The sequence below is a fragment of the Carassius gibelio genome, chromosome B19 (assembly GCF_023724105.1).
Source record: "Carassius gibelio isolate Cgi1373 ecotype wild population from Czech Republic chromosome B19, carGib1.2-hapl.c, whole genome shotgun sequence".
In the NCBI taxonomy this organism is placed as follows: Eukaryota; Metazoa; Chordata; class Actinopteri; order Cypriniformes; family Cyprinidae; genus Carassius; species Carassius gibelio.
Window position 1 is genome coordinate 37125298 of NC_068414.1, and position 19681 is coordinate 37144978.

At 39.2% G+C, this 19681-nt stretch overlaps 1 protein-coding gene across 2 annotated transcripts in view; it reads left to right on the forward strand.

Annotated features, from left to right (window-relative positions):
- LOC127978607 (collagen alpha-1(XIV) chain-like) overlaps positions 1–19681 on the forward strand; it is an 87971-nt gene that overhangs the window by 49417 nt on the left and 18873 nt on the right. For both annotated transcript variants that reach the window (XM_052583384.1, XM_052583386.1), the window contains exons 29-35: positions 104–246; positions 3527–3636; positions 3725–3883; positions 4049–4126; positions 15491–15577; positions 17594–17647; positions 17727–17822. In XM_052583384.1, coding sequence (XP_052439344.1) covers positions 104–246; positions 3527–3636; positions 3725–3883; positions 4049–4126; positions 15491–15577; positions 17594–17647; positions 17727–17822 — 727 coding nt within the window. The remainder of the gene's footprint in view (positions 1–103; positions 247–3526; positions 3637–3724; positions 3884–4048; positions 4127–15490; positions 15578–17593; positions 17648–17726; positions 17823–19681) is intronic.

A 19681-nucleotide genomic window follows, 5' to 3' on the forward strand; every position in this document is an offset into this window, starting at 1 on the left:
TCAGAGATGTGTGTGTCAGCGTGCAGGGGGCCTTTAGTGTCTCCTTTACATGCACACACAGAGCTGGAGGTGTAGAAGTGACTCTCTGAACTGTGCGGCGCAGGTTCATCCATCCGGAGGGGCTGCCCTCAGACTACACCATCACCCTGCTCTTCCGCCTGCTCCCCGAAACACCACAGGAGCCATTTGCATTGTGGGAAGTCCTGAACAGCAACAACGAGCCACTGGTGGGAGTCATTCTGGACCGTGAGTAAAACACCACATCACGCTTGCCTTGAATCGAGCTGCTCGATCAATCAAATTCATGTTTCTCTCTGTTTATTAAGCATAACCATCTGCCATGTTTATTTATACTGAAACATTTCTAATCTGGCATTTGCACTTGCATTGGTAAGAAGGTTTAAATCCCCCAATCAGAGCTTTTTTCATAAATCAATCATTATCTGCCCATTGTTTTTTTTTTTTTTTTTTTTCAGCTGCTTACAAAACATTTTTCAAAACTTTCATTCAATTCCAAGAACTGCACACAGAATGCAAAATGCCTCGCATCTCTTTCAAAATGAAGCACTCTATTCAAAATATCACAAACACATCTCAGAAGCAAACATTTGCAAACACCTTTGTCATAATATTACAGTTTTCTAGAAAACTTGTCACACAATTTCTGAAAGCCAAACACTAATTCTCAGCCTTTGACTCAGTTTTCAGTTCCATAAAACACAACACACAATTCTCTACCCTTAGCAAAAAGCAGTATACTTCAAGTTTATTTTATTAAGTTTACTTAAGTAAAGTTCAAGTATACTTTTAAGTATACTTTATGTAGCAAGTATACAAAGTGTTCTAGTGTTCTAGTAGTATACTTGTAAGTGTACTGTTTCAATACTCCTTGGGACTAAATCGGCCCACTTTCTAGTATATAAAATATACTTTTAAATATACTTTAAGTTACAACTAGTTTACCTCTATGTTTGTTGTTTGTACTGCAATTATAATAAAAGTGAACTTGATTTGCTGATAGTTTACTAATTAAATACTTTGTACACTTATACTGCAAGTATACTCATAAGTTTTCTTTAAGTGAAATTTATATCATACTTTAAGACTACTCTGTCCCTATTTAGGTTTGAATTTGTATACATTTTGTTACATGAATATCTGAGCATGCAAAACATACAAAGAAAGAACAGTGTATCTGCTTGTAAACAAAAACATTTCATTCTAGCTTCATCCATTCTTTTTTAAAACACTTTAATGTGGTTGTTACAAAATAAAAAGTTGATATATGCAGGCTATGCACACTTTAACTACACAGAAATCCTTGCAAAATTCCAATCAGACAACGGATGAGGAGATTTCGCTCAAGAGCAATTGATGAAATGGCTGAGAAAAAAATCTGTAAGTGTAGGTATTATTATGGTTTTTATGACCTAGATGTACATTTTACCAGTTGTTACCTACAGTTTATACAAACATTATGGTCATCGACCAGTGATTGATATCTCAAACATAATAATAGCAGTTAGACGTTGGATTTTGGTTGAAAATTAAAATCGGGTTGACGTCTAAATCCAACGACTGTTTGATGTCAAGCTCCAATGTTTTGCAAATGCTGAAATTTGGCTGGAATAACGCCCCCCCCCCCCCCCCCATAAAAAACAACAATATAAAAATGGTGAAATGCATGGCAGTACACGTATTACCAGCTTCACTTATTACTAACCAGTTTGACTTTATTTCTGTCAGACGTCTATAGAAGTTCTTTTTGAGAATTAACAGATGTTTAGATGTTGATGTTTGGTCACCATTATTGTGATCAGTGTTTGCTTTAGTTGGGAAGTTTGACTCTTGGCTTAGTAAGTTTGTGGTTCTTGTAGTAGTGTTTACCAAAACATATAATTTGTAATAAAAGGAGCCATAAACAAAGATAAGGTGATATAGTTTTCATCATCATGAAGAAAAATAAATGAGGAAAATTATCATTGTCATTGACCCAAAGTGGTTATTTATTATTAATGAACAATATTCAAGAGACAATCCTTTCTTCCCTCAGATCAGACATTCTGAAATATTATTTTTAAATACATTTTGGGAGAAAAAGTATGTGAATCTCAACAATGGTGACATGCTTCATGCAGCAATGCATGCTGGGAGCCACCATAGTATAAAACGCATGGCTCCCAGCATGCATTGCTGCATGAAGCATGTCACCATTGTTGAGATTCATACGCTAATTGTTGATGTTTGTGTGTGTCACCGTAGGTAAAGTTTTTTGAGCTTATGTTTGTTAAAGGATTTTAACTGATTGTTATAATACCACTGGATCTCATGTGGCAGAAACACAGGGTTTGTAATATGAATGTATTAATGGAACAACATAATTGTTAGATTAAAAAACATCAGCGAATCAGGTTATTTCATGATGACTATAAAACCATTAACAGGTAACAGCCATCACTTGATCTCATGTCACTTTAGCTTTCTTTAATGCTGCAAGTGTGCTCGACAAACAAACTGTCATAGCAGTCACAATAGCCAAAACATAGAATAAGTGTTAAGAGCTCAACTAATGGAAACACTAATCACTGTTATGGTGTTTAACTGGTATGCTGTTATGGAAATTAAACACATTAGAGTTAAACCCCTGTTCATTTTCAATAAGAGCTTTTGTAGACGTCTGACAGAAGTAGTAGTTAGTAATACGTGAAGCTGGTAATGCTGTTTGTGGAGTTGTTTAATCCTCCTCTGCTGAGATCTTGAGATATTTAATGTGCTGCCATGCATTTCACCCATTGTTGCAGTGTGGTGCTTATTCCAACCAAAATTCAACTTCTGTCTGTTGTTGGAGTTTGACGTCAAACAAAGTTGGGTTTAGACGTCAACCCGACTTTAATTTTCAAACAAAATATGACGTCTGACTGATGTTGGATTGGTTGGAGTCCAACATCTTCCTGACGTCACATTGATGTACTGTGCCTGCTGGGTGGTGTTTCTTATTCTTCTTCACTTGTGTATTTTTGAAAATTGTGTACAGAAGATGCATACTAGCACCCTCTACCATAAAACAATGAAAACACAGATTCTAGGAGTATAGCTCAAATATATTTAGACTTTTTGTAAGTATAAGTCAAGTATACTGAAACGTAATTTTAAGTATATTTCTGAGAAGTACATAAAGAGCATTTCTGAGAAGTACATAAAAAGTTAACTAAAAGTATACTTTCCTATTTTTAGTTTAAAATAAGTATATTAATAGCACACTTGAATAAACTTCTTTTTCGTAAGGGTATGTAACACACAAATCTAAATAAATAAAAAAACCTTTAGCACACGTTCTCTCTGCAGTACAGGAAAAGTGCTGATGAGCTAAAAACAATGACAAACATAATCGTGATACGATTTTTTGAGCACAGTGTTTGTGTTGAATGTTTAAGGATTGTTGTGCAGCCCTGTCTTGATGAAAACATGTGGATGCATGAATATATGAATCCAGACAGGATGAATGTGTCCTTGTTCCTCTTCACAGACGGAGGAAAGACGCTAACTTACTTCAACACTGACTATAATGGAGATTTCCAGACTGTGACGTTTGAGGGGCCAGACATCCAGAAGCTCTTCTATGGCAGTTTTCATAAGGTCAGAGGTCACAGCCGCAGGAGATGCTGTCCGGTCCAGCAGTGGACGTGCTGTTGTCTGATGTGTGTGTGTGTGTGTGTGAGCGCAGCTGCACATCGCCGTCAGTAAGACGTCGGCTCTGGTAGTGGTGGACTGTAAACCAGCGGGAGAGAAGACCGTTAACGCTGCCAAAAACATCAGCACTGACGGCGTGGAGGTTCTGGGACGCATGTTGCGATCTAGAGGATCCAAAGACAACTCTGCACCGGTAACGTGTGTGTGTGTGTGTGTGTGTGTGTGTGTGTGAGAGAGAGTGTGTGTGTGTGTGTGTGAGAGAGAGAGAGTGTGTGTGATGTGTGATTAAAGTGAAATCCAGCACAAATGAGGTTGAGTGTTAGAACAACACATCTCAATTGTGTGTGCGTGTGTTTAGTTTCAGCTGCAGTCCTTTGATATTGTGTGCAGCACGTCATGGGCTCGACGGGACAAATGCTGCGAGCTACCCAGCCTGGTGAGTGTGAGTGTGTGTGTTGTGTGTGTGCACGCACTTTGGATGGGTTAAATGCAGAGCATGAATTCTGAGTATGGGTCACCACACTTGGCTTAATGTCACTTTACTTTAGTTCTTGAATGAATCAACCGTTGAAATGATTCCGTTCAGTCGCAATGAATCACTTATTACAGTTATTTGCTGACACACATACTGCCGGCTTTAATATCACATTTACACTTTTTTCATGTTTTAAACCACTTCAGATATCAGTATTCAAGGTTTTGTTTACAGTTTTTTTTTGATTGCCAAAAAACAGTGAGCACAACTGGAGCTACATGTGCAAAACTATACCAACAGTCACCTGAGCAGAGGTGGGTAGAGTACCCAAAAACTGTACTCAAGTAAAAGTACTTTAAAAAGTACTTCTAGAAATATTTACTCAAGTAAAAGCACTAGTCTCAATAGTTACTTGAGTAAAAGTAAAAGAGTATCGGAATAAAAAATCTACTCAAGTAGTTAGTTACTAGTTACTTTGGGTCATATATACTGAGCCTATTTTTATTTAGATATATAGATAAAACTTATGTAATGTATGTGTGTGTGTGTGTGTGTGTAAATGTATATATTTCATCAGCCTTTACCCCAATTTATGTAATTTATTAAAAACCCCGTCTGTTCACTTAAGTAACGGATATAGGTGTCATCCCATAAAATTTTTAATATGACTGACTTTATATTAAATGTGAATTTACCATCGAAAGTTAATGTGCTATAAATATTGCTAGTAATCTTTCATTGTTCAGAAAGAGAGCAAATAACATTTACATTATCAAAGATCATTTTCACTGACAGTCTAATCAGTTCAATCACTCTCAGAAACTCCCATTAAAATCACTGAAACTGTTAACACTGTGAAATCAATATCTTAATTATAGATTCGTACACATATCTGCACCTTTTTGTTTCTGACGAGAGAATTCGCTAGAAAGAGGTCTCCAGTCAGAGAGCGGGTGAAGGAAGCACCGGCATTTCAGCGATGACTCATCTGAACACCTCTGATTGGTCATTGCATTCAAAAGCTCAACAGAATCTTGTGTGATTGGTTAATGTGCAGCGCTGTAAAAACGCATCTATCTCTGGCTCAGCGCCAGTAAGCGACCACAGATCTGAATTTAGCAGCTGATGATATGACTTGCTGAACGTACTCGCACCGGTGTGATTGTATTAAAATTTAACACAAAACTTAATTGGCTATTTTTGTCTTTTGGAAGCTGCATTCAACTTGACTCCCCTCTGTTATAAGCCACACACATACAACAAACTAATGTCACAGTGGTATCGTGTACTGTAATCGAATGTAGCCGAAGTTATTACCTGTTAAACAGTAGACAGTGCACGTGGTGTTCATCTATAAGGATCTCCATCGCAAGCAAATAATAGCCTTTGCAGATTTGCTTTCAATTCAGTGCAGTTCCATAGCCACATTTTCAACGCTGCTGATGTTCTTAAACGTTATAACTCTGAGTGAACCGCTTCAGTTGCTCAGCATATGCGGCAGGATACTGAACAAATCATTCAAACTGATTCATGAACCAATTCAATCATTTGCCAATTGGTTTGATCAAGCCTTTGAAAAGAATTGACTCAAAAGAATGAATCATTCGTGAATGAGCATTGCTTATTGTCCAGAGAAAAGTAGACGTTGCGTTTGGAATAAACTGAAGCATTTATAAAACTAGATAAAAAAGTTTGTCAAGACAAACTTTAAGTTGGCTTGAGAAAGCCTGACCACAAAGTATGAAAAGTTTAAAAAGTTAGAAAATGTGAAAAGTTTAAAAAGATTTAAAAGTTTAAGAAGTTTAAAAAATACATTGATTAACATTGCTAGGATAACAAGCAAGTGACTGCCTTGACATTAGCATGATAAGCAAAGTTGCTAGCATGATTAGCAGGTGACTAGCATGTACTTAGCATGATTAGCAAGGTATCTAGCATGATAAGCATGTTGCTAGCATGTAGCTAACATAATTAACAAGTGACTAGCCATGTCGCTAGCATGATTAGCAAGTTAGTAGCATGTCACTAGCATGTTGTTACCATGTTTCTAACATGATTAACATGCGACTAGCATGTTGCTAGCATGATTTTACCATGATTAGCATGTTGTTAGCATGTTTCTAGCATGATTACCATATTGCTAGCATTCCGCTAGCATGTTTCTAGCATGATTCGCATGTTTCTAGCATGACTAGCATGCGACTAGCATGTTGCTAGCATGATTTTAGCATGAATAGCATGTTGCTAGCATGTTTCTAGCATGATTAGCATTCGACTAACATGTTGCTAGCATGATTTTACCATGATTACCATGTTGTTAACATGTTTCTAGCATGATTACCATGCGACTAGCATGTGTCTAGCATGAGTAGCATGTTGCTAGCATGTTTCTAGCATGACTAGCATGTTGTTAGCATGTTGTTAGCATTTTCTAGCATGACTAGCATGCGACTAGCATGTTGTTAACATGTTACTAACATGATTAGCATGCGACTAGCATGTTGCTAGCATGAATAGAATGTTGATAGCATGTTTCTAGCATGATTAGCATGTTGCTAGCATGTTGCTAGCTTGTTTCTAGCATGACTCATGCGACTAGAATGTGGCTAGCATGTTTCTAGCATGACTAGCATGTGACTAGCATGTTGCTAGCATGGTTTTAGCATGATTAGCATGTTGCTAGCATGTTTCTATCATGATTTGAATGCGACTAGCATGTTTCTAGCATGATAAGCATGTTGCTAGCATGTTTCTGGTTTTCAAACCAGTCTGAAAAGATATAGCACACCGACTCAGAACAGTATGAAGGTCTGACCCGAGTTTGGAGTTTGTAGCTTGAACGGTCTAGGAGGAGTTAGTGTCCAAAAATTTTCCGGACAGAAAAATAAGAAGAAGAATAATAAGTTTAAATAGGATTTCAGTATGCAATTAATTAAGTTGGCTTGAGAAAGCCAACTTAATTAATTGCATTAAGATAAAGTAACGAGAGCAGCGTCTTCCACAGTAACGAAGTAAAAGTACGAATTTTCCCCCAAAAAATTACTCAAGTAAGAGTAAAAGTACCCATCTTTAAATATACTCCAAAAAGTATTAGTTACACCAAAAAATGAATCAAGTAATTTAACAAAGTAAATGTGACTCATTACTACCCACCTCTGCACCTGAGCTAAACAGTTCACATCACCTGCAAAACAAACACTACACACAACCCTCACTGAAATAACACACACTGTCACTCAGAACACACTGAGAGGAGAAACCCTACACACAGTCCTCACTGAGATAACACACACTGTCACTCGAAACACACACAGAGAGAAAAACACTACACACAACCCTCACTGAGATAACACACACTGTCACTCAGAAACACCGAGAGACAAAAACACAACACACAACCCTCACTGAGATAACACACACTGTCACTCAGAAACACCGAGAGAGAAAAACACTACACACAACCCTCACTGAGATAACACACACTGTCACTCAGAAACACCGAGAGAGAAAAACACTAAACACAACTCTCACTGAGATAACACACACTGTCACTCGAAACACACACAGAGAGAAAAACACTACACACAACCCTCACTGAGATAACACACACTGTCACTCGAAACACACACAGAGAGAAAAACACTACACACAACCCTCACTGAGATAACACAAACCGTCACTCAGAAACACCGAGAGAGAAAAACACTACACACAACCCTCACTGAGATAACACACACTGTCACTCAGAAACACCGAGAGAGAAAAACACTACACACAACCCTCACTGAGATAACACACACTGTCACTCAGAACACACCGAGAGAGAAAAACACTACACACAACCCTCACTGAGATAACACAAACCATCACTCAGAAACACCGAGAGAGAAAAACACTACACACAACCCTCACTGAGATAACACACACTGTCACTCAGAACATACTGAGAGGAGAAACCCTACACACAGTCCTCACTGAGATAACACACACTGTCACTCAGAAACACTGAGAGAGAAAAACACTACACACAACCCTCACTGAGATAACACACACTGTCACTCGAAACACACACAGAGAGAAAAACACTACACACAACCCTCACTGAGATAACACACACTGTCACTCAGAAACACCGAGAGAGAAAAACACTACACACAACCCTCACTGAGATAACACACACTGTCACTCGGAACACACACAGAGAGGAGAAACACTACACACAACCCTCACTGAGATAACACACACTGTCACTCAGAAACACTGAGAGAGAAAAACACTACACACAACCCTCACTGAGATAACACAAACCGTCACTCAGAAACACCGAGAGAGAAAAACACTACACACAACCCTCACTGAGATAACACAAACCGTCACTCAGAAACACCGAGAGAGAAAAACACTACACACAACCCTCACTGAGATAACACAAACCGTCACTCAGAAACACCGAGAGAGAAAAACACTACACACAACCCTCACTGAGATAACACACACTGTCACTCAGAACACACACAGAGACAAAAACACTACACACAACCCTCACTGAGATAACACACACTGTCACTCAGAACACACCGAGAGAGAAAAACACTACACACAACCCTCACTGAGATAACACACACTGTCACTCAGAACACACACAGAGAGAAAAACACTACACACAACCCTCACTGAGATAACACACACTGTCACTCAGAAACACCGAGAAAGAAAAACACTAAACACAACCCTCACTGAGATAACACACACTGTCACTCAGAAACACCGAGAGAGAAAAACACTACACACAACCCTCACTGAGATAACACACACTGTCACTCAGAAACACCGAGAGAGAAAAACACTACACACAACCCTCACTGAGATAACACACACTGTCACTCAGAACACACAGAGAGAGAAAAACACTACACACAACCCTCACTGAGATAACACACACTGTCACTCAGAAACACCGAGAGAGAAAAACACTACACACAACCCTCACTGAGATAACACACACTGTCACTCAGAAACACCGAGAGAGAAAAACACTACACACAACCCTCACTGAGATAACACACACTGTCACTCAGAACACACAGAGAGAGAAAAACACTACACACAACCCTCACTGAGATAACACACACTGTCACTCAGAACACACAGAGAGAGAAAAACACTACACACAACCCTCACTGAGATAACACACACTGTCACTCAGAACACACCGAGAGAGAAAAACACTACACACAACCCTCACTGAGATAACACACACTGTCACTCAGAAACACCGAGAGACAAAAACACAACACACAACCCTCACTGAGATAACACAAACCGTCACTCAGAAACACCGAGAGAGAAAAACACTACACACAACCCTCACTGAGATAACACACACCGTCACTCAGAAACACATAAAGAGAAAAACACTACACACAACCCTCACTGAGATAACACACACTGTCACTCAGAACACACCGAGAGAGAAAAACACTACACACAACCCTCACTGAGATAACACACACTGTCACTCAGAACACACCGAGAGAGAAAAACACTACACACAACCCTCACTGAGATAACACAAACCGTCACTCAGAAACACCGAGAGAGAAAAACACTACACACAACCCTCACTGAGATAACACAAACCGTCACTCAGAAACACCGAGAGAGAAAAACACTACACACAACCCTCACTGAGATAACACACACTGTCACTCAGAACACACCGAGAGAGAAAAACACTACACACAACCCTCACTGAGATAACACACACTGTCACTCAGAAACACCGAGAGAGAAAAACACTACACACAACCCTCACTGAGATAACACACACTGTCACTCAGAACATACTGAGAGGAGAAACCCTACACACAGTCCTCACTGAGATAACACACACTGTCACTCAGAAACACCGAGAGAGAAAAACACTACACACAACCCTCACTGAGATAACACACACTGTCACTCAGAAACACCGAGAGAGAAAAACACTACACACAACCCTCACTGAGATAACACACACTGTCACTCAGAACACACAGAGAGAAAAACACTACACACAACCCTCACTGAGATAACACACACTGTCACTCAGAACACACAGAGAGGAGAAACACTACACACAACCCTCACTGAGATAACACACACTGTCACTCAGAAACACTGAGAGAGAAAAACACTACACACAACCCTCACTGAGATAACACAAACCGTCACTCAGAAACACCGAGAGAGAAAAACACTACACACAACCCTCACTGAGATAACACAAACCGTCACTCAGAAACACCGAGAGAGAAAAACACTACACACAACCCTCACTGAGATAACACACACTGTCACTCAGAAACACTGAGAGAGAAAAACACTACACACAACCCTCACTGAGATAACACAAACCGTCACTCAGAAACACCGAGAGAGAAAAACACTACACACAACCCTCACTGAGATAACACACACTGTCACTCAGAACACACACAGAGACAAAAACACTACACACAACCCTCACTGAGATAACACACACTGTCACTCAGAACACACCGAGAGAGAAAAACACTACACACAACCCTCACTGAGATAACACACACTGTCACTCAGAACACACACAGAGACAAAAACACTACACACAACCCTCACTGAGATAACACACACTGTCACTCAGAAACACCGAGAGAGAAAAACACTACACACAACCCTCACTGAGATAACACACACTGTCACTCAGAACACACACAGAGACAAAAACACTACACACAACCCTCACTGAGATAACACACACTGTCACTCAGAACACACCGAGAGAGAAAAACACTACACACAACCCTCACTGATAAAACACACACTGTCACTCAGAACACACACAGAGACAAAAACACTACACACAACCCTCACTGAGATAACACACACTGTCACTCAGAACACACCGAGAGAGAAAAACACTACACACAACCCTCACTGATAAAACACACACTGTCACTCAGAACACACACAGAGACAAAAACACTACACACAACCCTCACTGAGATAACACACACTGTCACTCAGAAACACCGAGAGAGAAAAACACTACACACAACCCTCACTGAGATAACACACACTGTCACTCAGAACACACAGAGAGAGAAAAACACTACACACAACCCTCACTGAGATAACACACACAGTCACTCAGAACACACCGAGAGAAAAACACTACACACAACCCTCACTGAGATAACACACACTGTCACTCAGAACACACAGAGAGAGAAAAACACTACACACAACCCTCACTGAGATAACACACACTGTCACTCAGAACACACAGAGAGAGAAAAACACTACACACAACCCTCACTGAGATAACACACACACTGTCACTCAGAACACACCGAGAGAGAAAAACACTACACACAACCCTCACTGAGATAACACACACTGTCACTCAGAACACACACAGAGAGAAAAACACTACACACAACCCTCACTGAGATAACACACACTGTCACTCAGAACACACTGTGAGTAAAAACACTACACACAACCCTCACTGAGATAACACACACTGTCACTCAGAACACACTGTGAGTAAAAACACTAGCATCAAACACCAATACACAAAATGCTAACTCTTTATCTTTACAGTTTGAACAATCTATGTGACTTCATACAAAGTAGTACTTTCTTCCAAGGAAAGAGTGACATTCTTTCACGTGATTTATTTACATTTTTAGAACATAAAAGGTAAATTAAAATTAGCAGTTTGCTTCAATAGTCTGTAGTAATTTATGGAATTACAGTAATGAGAAAAAAAGGTAGAAATTAAAAGTACTTACTGTAATTCAAACAAATAATTGAGGGACTAATCCTGAAATTGCAGTCAGCAGTGTTTGAAAGGCACAAGGCTGAAATCTCTTCTGTTTTGATTGTGTGGTTCACATTTTTGACATCAGGTTAGCATTTGAACAAAGTGCTGTAAATCCACAGTGATGTGCAGGTTGTGGTTAAAGTCATGAGATAAGTGTGTAGAGTTTGGAAAACTGTGTTCAAGCAATGAAAAACTAACTAGAGTTTGGTCCACATGAACTGCTGCTGTGCAGACTGTAGTTACAGTTTTGCACTTTATTAAAAAAAAAAAAAAAAAAACTGTAATAACTAGCTTTACACGACCGAACATTCTTGTTGCCCAATAGATTCAAGTCTCAGTGCTGGCAGGAGCTGTAGTTAGGAGGGAGTGAATGAACAGATCTCTCTTCCTCTCTCAATACTCATGACTGAAGTGTCCTTGAGGAAGGCACTGAACTCCGTTACTCCACCGCACTGGATCTATAGCTGCCCTCTGCTGTGTGTGTTCACTTCTCACTGCTGTGTGTGTGTGTGTGTGTGCACTTGGATGGGTTAAATTCTTTGACCCCACTGATTTATGTTTCACACAGGAGTAATATGTATATTCTAAATAATTTTGAATATGGAAAAACCCCTCTGGAACACAGAGACTGGAATACAGTGACAAATCATTGAATACACTTCACAAACGTCTTCTGAAGAACCAAGCGTAAGTTTTTACAGTTTTTGCCCATTGCTTGAACACTATAGACCCATGCTTAGACTAAAGTAACACAACTTGAAGCTTTTGTTACCGTACCTCAAACACATGTACCCATACCTTAAACACAAGCGCTGCTTTGCACTCTAGTTGCAATTCTGCAACACACTTACTCCTTTATGCAGCACACTTGGTCCTGCATACTACACTCTATTTCATACATAAGACACTTCGTTCCAAAATGAAATCTCAGAGTGCCATTTGGAAAACACATGTATCCAAAATACAAAACACATCGGGTAATTGCTAGCACTCAAATACACAACTGAAGACACTTACTTGCAAAACTGAACACCTGTCAGCCAGCTACAAAAAGCCCTCAGTTTAGCCATTTCAAGAACTTTGCAAGCATGGATGAAGGGAGAGCAAGAGGAAGAGGAGGAGGAGGAGGAAGAGGAAGAGGAAGAGGAAGAGCAAGAGGAAGAAGAGGAGGAGGAGCAAGAGGAAGAGGAGGAGGAGGAGGAGGAGGAGCAAGAGGAAGAAGAGGAGGAGGAGCAAGAGGAAGAGGAGGAGGAAGATGAGGAGGAGGAAGAGGAGGAGGAGGAAGATGAGGAAGAGGAAGAGGAGGAGGAGGAAGAGGAAGAGCAAGAGGAAGAAGAGGAGGAGGAGCAAGAGGAAGAGGAGGAGGAGGAGGAGCAAGAGGAAGAGGAGGAGGAGGAGGAAGATGAGGAGGAGGAGGAGGAAGAGGAGGAGGAGGAAGATGAGGAAGAGGAAGAGGAGGAGGAAGAACAAGAGGAGGAGGAAGAGGAGGATGAGTAGGAAGATGAAGAGCAAGAGGAGGAGGAAGAGGAGGAGGAAGAGGAGGAAAAGGAGGAAGAGGAGGAAGATGAAGAGGAGGAGGTGGAGGAGGAGGAGGAGGAGGATGAAGAGGCCATGCACAGACCCCTATTTCTGATGATATAAGAGCAGCTTTGGTGGAGCATGTGATCAACCATGTCCTGACTGTGAGGGAAGCTGGGCAGAGAGTCCACACACACGCCGCATGTCTCTTCTGCAGGTGATGGAACTGTGGAGACATTCAGGTGACAGCAATCCTTGGATGGTTTCCACATGCAAAGGGATATTTTCCCCGGTGCCGAGCGGGAGAAGACATTACTTGAGATGTGGATGAGGACAACAGACGGCGGGATCCATGAGCTCACGAATGCACAATTGCCATGATTTTCTGTATTAACAGTATAGTGTTTTTTATATTATATATATTTTTTGCTTTATTTTAATTTCATGTTACTGCAATGTACAGTGCTACAATGTACAATATTGAGCAGGCCTATTTGCTTTTTTGGTTGTTTGAAAATGTGCCTCCTGAAGATATGCCTTCTGAATAAACAGTGAAAATCAAAGACTGCAGTGCTTTATATAAAGTAGACTAGTGTGTTCCCCCTGATCTGAAAGTGTATTCATATGATGCAAGTGTGTATCATTTTGTCATCAGAGTTACACTTTGACAAAGGAATGTTAGGTTTTGATAGCAGAGTTTAGGTTTTGATAGTAGAGCTTCAATTTGACACAGATGTGAATGGTATATTTCCCAGTGTTGTGTCATGTTTACTTGTGTGTAGAGTTTTGGCACAATGAGCGAAGTTTTGCAAAATGTGTTCAAGCAACGGGCAAAAACTGTATTAGTCATTGAATGTAAGAAAGAACTGAGTTTCTTCATCTTTTCAACCAGCGCTGGATCACAGTGATGTAGTGGTTCTTCTTTTCTCTGTAGATGCTGTTTTTCATGGTGCTCTAAGATTGATATCAAACTGTAACCCTTCACCTCAACACTGCACTCTACGTAACCTTCTCTCTGGAGTAGAGGGACCATACATTGGTAGCTAATTATTTATCAAACTATTTTGGGGTTGTTGGGTTCTTATTCAAAAGAAACATTTGGTCTCAGAAATGTCTTACTCTTTTTGTTTAATTTGGGATTTTGTGTGCGCACCTCCATGTGATTGGAATTTACTCTAAATGAAATTAAAAATGACAAACTTTGGTGTCTATTAAACATTTTTTATTCACTCACTTAAAGAAGACTCTGTGAGGTGCAATTGTTTTTTAGTTTTAGTTTTGTTTTTGTGAGTTGTGTTTGTAGCTGCTGCCTGTGTGTGTCCCTGCAGCACAGAAGAGTCATCAGTGTCACAGGTGTATCTGTAGAAATAGACAACAATACATTGTGTGAGTCACAATTATACATTTCTCTTTCATGACAAAAATCATTAGGATTTTAAGCAAAGATCATATTCCATGAAGATATTTATTAAATGTCCTACCGTAAATATATCAAAACATAATATTTGATTAGTAATATTCATTGCTAAGAACTTAATTTGAACAACTTTAAAGATGATTTTCTCAATATTTAGATTTTTTTGCTCCCTCAGATTCCAGATTTTCAAATAGTTGTATCTCAGACAAATATTGTCCTCCGAACAAACCACACATCAATGGAGAGATGATTTATTCAGCTTCAGATTATGCATACATCTCAGTTTAGAAAAATTGACAATAAAGACTGGTTTTGTGCTCCCAGGTCACATTTTTGGACAGGTCTCTTCTGTGAAAGAATTTTTTTTTTTAAATCTCAGAGAGTTTATCCTGTCTAAATAAAGGTTAATTAAAATATCAAATCATTGAATCTGACCCTTGAATCGACTGATTGAATGTTTGATTGTGATTGAGGGATTTGAGTGTGCCCAGAGTGAACGAAACGTGAAACACAGTGTGATTGATCAGCTGTTGTGTGTTTGCAGAGGAAGGAAGCTGAGTGTCCGTCTCTCCCTCGAGCATGCACCTGCACTCAGGACAGCAAGGGCCCCCCCGGCCCCACCGGCCCCCCGGTACCAGCCCTTCATCATCATCATTAGGGGTGTCACGATTCTCCAAATCCTCGATTCGATTGCATTTTCGATTCTAAGCTCACGGTTCGATTCGATTCTCGATTTTTACATTTATTCTTTTTAAAGCACAGATTGTCATTTTTCAAACTAGACTTTTATGCAATATAATATCTGACCTTTGTTTGCAATGTACCACACTACATTGTCAAATTTAAAACTTTTATTAACAACAAAATGTAACAATAACTTATATCTTTAGTCAATTGAAAACTTAAAATAAACTGCCATCCAGTTTCTCTTTTGTAAGTGCAGTCTTCTTCACAAAAGATGACATTCAAGTTCACAACAAAACAAACAAAAACAATAAAAAATGACTAAACTAACCTTCAAATATTACGATGTATCTATTTAAAAGATTAAAGATAAAACACTTGTTAAACACTTCACTGTCATTCATTTAGATTTAGATTTATATATATTTACACACACATATATATATATATATATATATATATATATATATATATATATATATATATATATATATGTATATGTATATGTATGTGTGTGTGTGTGTGCATCATTACAGTCTGTAAAATATGTAAATCTCTTATTACAAGACTGCAATCACTAGCAATCAGAAGAATTCCAGTTAATCAAGTATCTACAAAAGATCTACTCTATAAACAATGCATTAAATTACATTAAAGACAAAAATAAATTAAACAAGCAAAAGAAATGATTACTCACATGTATCTGGTCCACTGATGAAGTCATGGGTCAAGTCAAGTGAATTATTAATCATTTTCTAACAGGCGTCGAATACTGACTTTAGGAAAAGGGGAATAACCAATGACATTTGAGATAACAACTAAAACAGCAAGCCCCGCCCCATGACTGACAAAAATAAAATTGTTCGCGCGAGCAGAGATGAGATGATCGAGCGCGAGGATGTGGGGAATGAGCATGCGCGCGCGAGGGCTTTTATTGCCAAGGGGCAAGGAACTCGACCGGAAGTTGAAGTCGGGTGGGGGCTGCCATCTTTTAGCAGAACTTCACTTGCGTTAGCATTCCCATTGACTCCCATTCATTTTGGCGTCACTTTGACAGCGAATAACTTTACATCTGAGGCGTTTAAAGACTCTGTTTGTCCATTATTTATTTCTAAAGATACACGACAATGTATAAAGGGCTCCATTACCTTCTATGTTACATTATGGCCCCGTATAAACAGTTTTCGTAAAAAATAGGCTAACGATTGCGTCATAACCACTCGTCTCTCTGTCACATTACCGTACAGACAGGAGGAGAAGCTCGCAGGCAATTAACTTAATATGGCCTACTGGTGTTACATTTTAAAATACTATACAAAATAATTAATCAGAATACTTACTCCTGCTCACTCACGACAAAGAACTCCCCGCTCAAGCTCGCCGTCTCTGCAAGATTAACGATGGCAGTTTGCACGCACAGCCACTTGTATATATATATATATATATATATATATATATATATATATATATATATATATATATATATATATATATATATAGCCACAGGTTGCTGACGTCGTCAAGCTTCGTTTGAGTCTGTGCATCAGAAACGGAAGTGCTAAAAAACGTTAAAACTGGGCTTCATTTGTCTCAATTGAGTTCCAATGGGGTCGCTGTGTCCATTTCTTTTACTGTCTATGTGTATTGCGCGCAGAGTACATGTCACGCGCGTGTGCGAGAGTTTGAAATGAGCTCGCGGGCTCCCGTTTCTTCGCATCCGATTCAGTTTTCCTCTCGCGGAAGCCATATAGCGCGCGCGCCAGCATCAGTTGTATGCTCTGTTATTTTTGTCATTGATTTGCCGTCATACAACATGGGGGCGTGGCAGCATCGACGATTCCATTTTTTTATTCGAAGTTTGAGACTGTGACCTAATTTCGTGACACCCCTAATCATCATCATCATCATCATCTCAGACATCAGTCACTGACTCTGTTGGTGTGTGTGTGTGTGTGTGTGACAGGGAGGCCCGGGCATCAGAGGAGCCCGAGGAGATCGAGGTGAACCCGGCCCTGTGGTACAGTATTACCCACAATCCTCCTAACAAGAGTTAAGAGTGTGATTTTAAAAGTGTATTAACACAGTTGTGTGTGTAGGGTCCTGTTGGTCCAGTGGGGGACGCTGGTGTTCCAGGTGCTCGGGGGCCTCTTGGTCCCCCGGGGCCCAGTGGACGCTCCATCAGAGGCCCTCCAGTAACTAACAGCACTTCCAGACCGAGTACTCCTTCACACTCGGGCTGTCAAAGGACAAAACTTTAGCTTCCACTCATACACACACACATTACCTCAGATTCTTTGCATGCAAATCAGGAATTAATTTATTTTTTATTAACGTTTAAAGATAAATTACATTTATGCAACAAAGACTTATTTTATTGCTTTCAATATAAAAAGTGTGGTGGTTTATATTTGATCGTTGCATCCTCTTGTGGATGTTGGAGGCAATACAGTACTTTTGTTCTCTCTAACATGAAGTCTTTTGAATTTGAATAGAATTGTATTATGATTGTTACACAAGTAATTTAAATGTATTTTCCAGCTGTTTGGACAGCTTTCGTTTACATTGCTTCAGTAATTCATTCAATTCAATTGAAGTGACCCTGTTAATCTCACACACGTCTCAGTTATTTCTCAGAGACTTACACTAAACAAGGTAGTAGACATCTAGGTCAATTTACAATTAATTGTAATACAATACAATACTGTATTACAAAATGTAATACAATTTATAAATAAATTACAATTGAGTGTAATCTAAGGGAGTTATGAAATATAGGCCAAGTTACAGATATTTTTGTTAAAAGTTTTGTGCTTTTCAGTTTATACAATATTCAATTCAATTTTATTTTATTTGTATAGCGTTTTTTTTTTCAATAGAAATCGTTTCAAAGCAGCTTTACAGAAAATTATGTTTCTACAATATTTAGTAGTAGCTTATAAGTGGTGACTGTCAGTTCGTGCACGTATATGTATAATAAATACAAGACATAGTCAGCCAGACGATGAACATTATTAATATTATTAATAATTATTGTATGATGCACTCACACTTGTAGCAATATTTGTTAGTTCTGTTGTTGATTCAGGGTTAGCATCATCTGAGGTCCTCTGAGGGTCAGCATCATCTCTTCTCAGGTGTTCTGGATCCAGACTGGAGCTTGTGTAAATCCTAGTTACCACGGGATGAAGATCCAGCAGAAACAGAGAAACACATAGAGACATCATTAGCATATCCAACAAAGTAAAATTAATTAGTTTAACCCAAGCTAAAGAATAAGAATAAGAATGCGCATTTGATCAGATGCAACTACACTCACAATTTAAGAGATACATTATTTGAATGCTTGGCGAAAGAGATGTGTTTTAATCTAGATTTAAACAGAGAGAGTGTGTCTGAACCCCGAACATTATCAGGAAGGCTATTCCAGAGTTTGGGAGCCAAATGTGAGAAAGCTCTACCTCCTTTAGTGGACTTTGCTATCCTAGGAACGACCAAAAGTGTTTTGTGACCTTAGGGAGCGTGATGGGTTGTAGCGTGGTAGAAGGCTAGTTAGGTACGCAGGAGCTAAACCATTTAGGGCCTTATAGGTAAGTAATGATAATTTGTAACTGATAAGCTTGTTTATTGAAGAACAGGACAACCACCTAGAAGTGCATTACAATAGTCCAGTCTAGAGGTCATGAATGCATGAACTAGCTTTTCTGCATCAGAAACAGATAACATGTTTCGTAGCTTGGCAATGTTTCTAAGATGGAAGAATGCAGTTTTTGTAACATGGGAAATATGACTTTCAAAAGACAAATTGCTGTCTAATATAACACCCAGATTTCTGACTGTAGAGGAAGTAACAGTGCATCCGTCTAGTTGCAGATTGTAATCTACAAGATTCTGTGTAGTGTTTTTTGGTCCAATAATTAATATCTCTGTCTTATCCGAATTTAATTGGAGAAAATTATTGGTCATCCAATCTTTTACATTTTTAACACACTCTGTTAGCTTAGATAATTGGGAAGTTTCATCTGGTCTCGTTGAGATATATAGCTGAGTATCA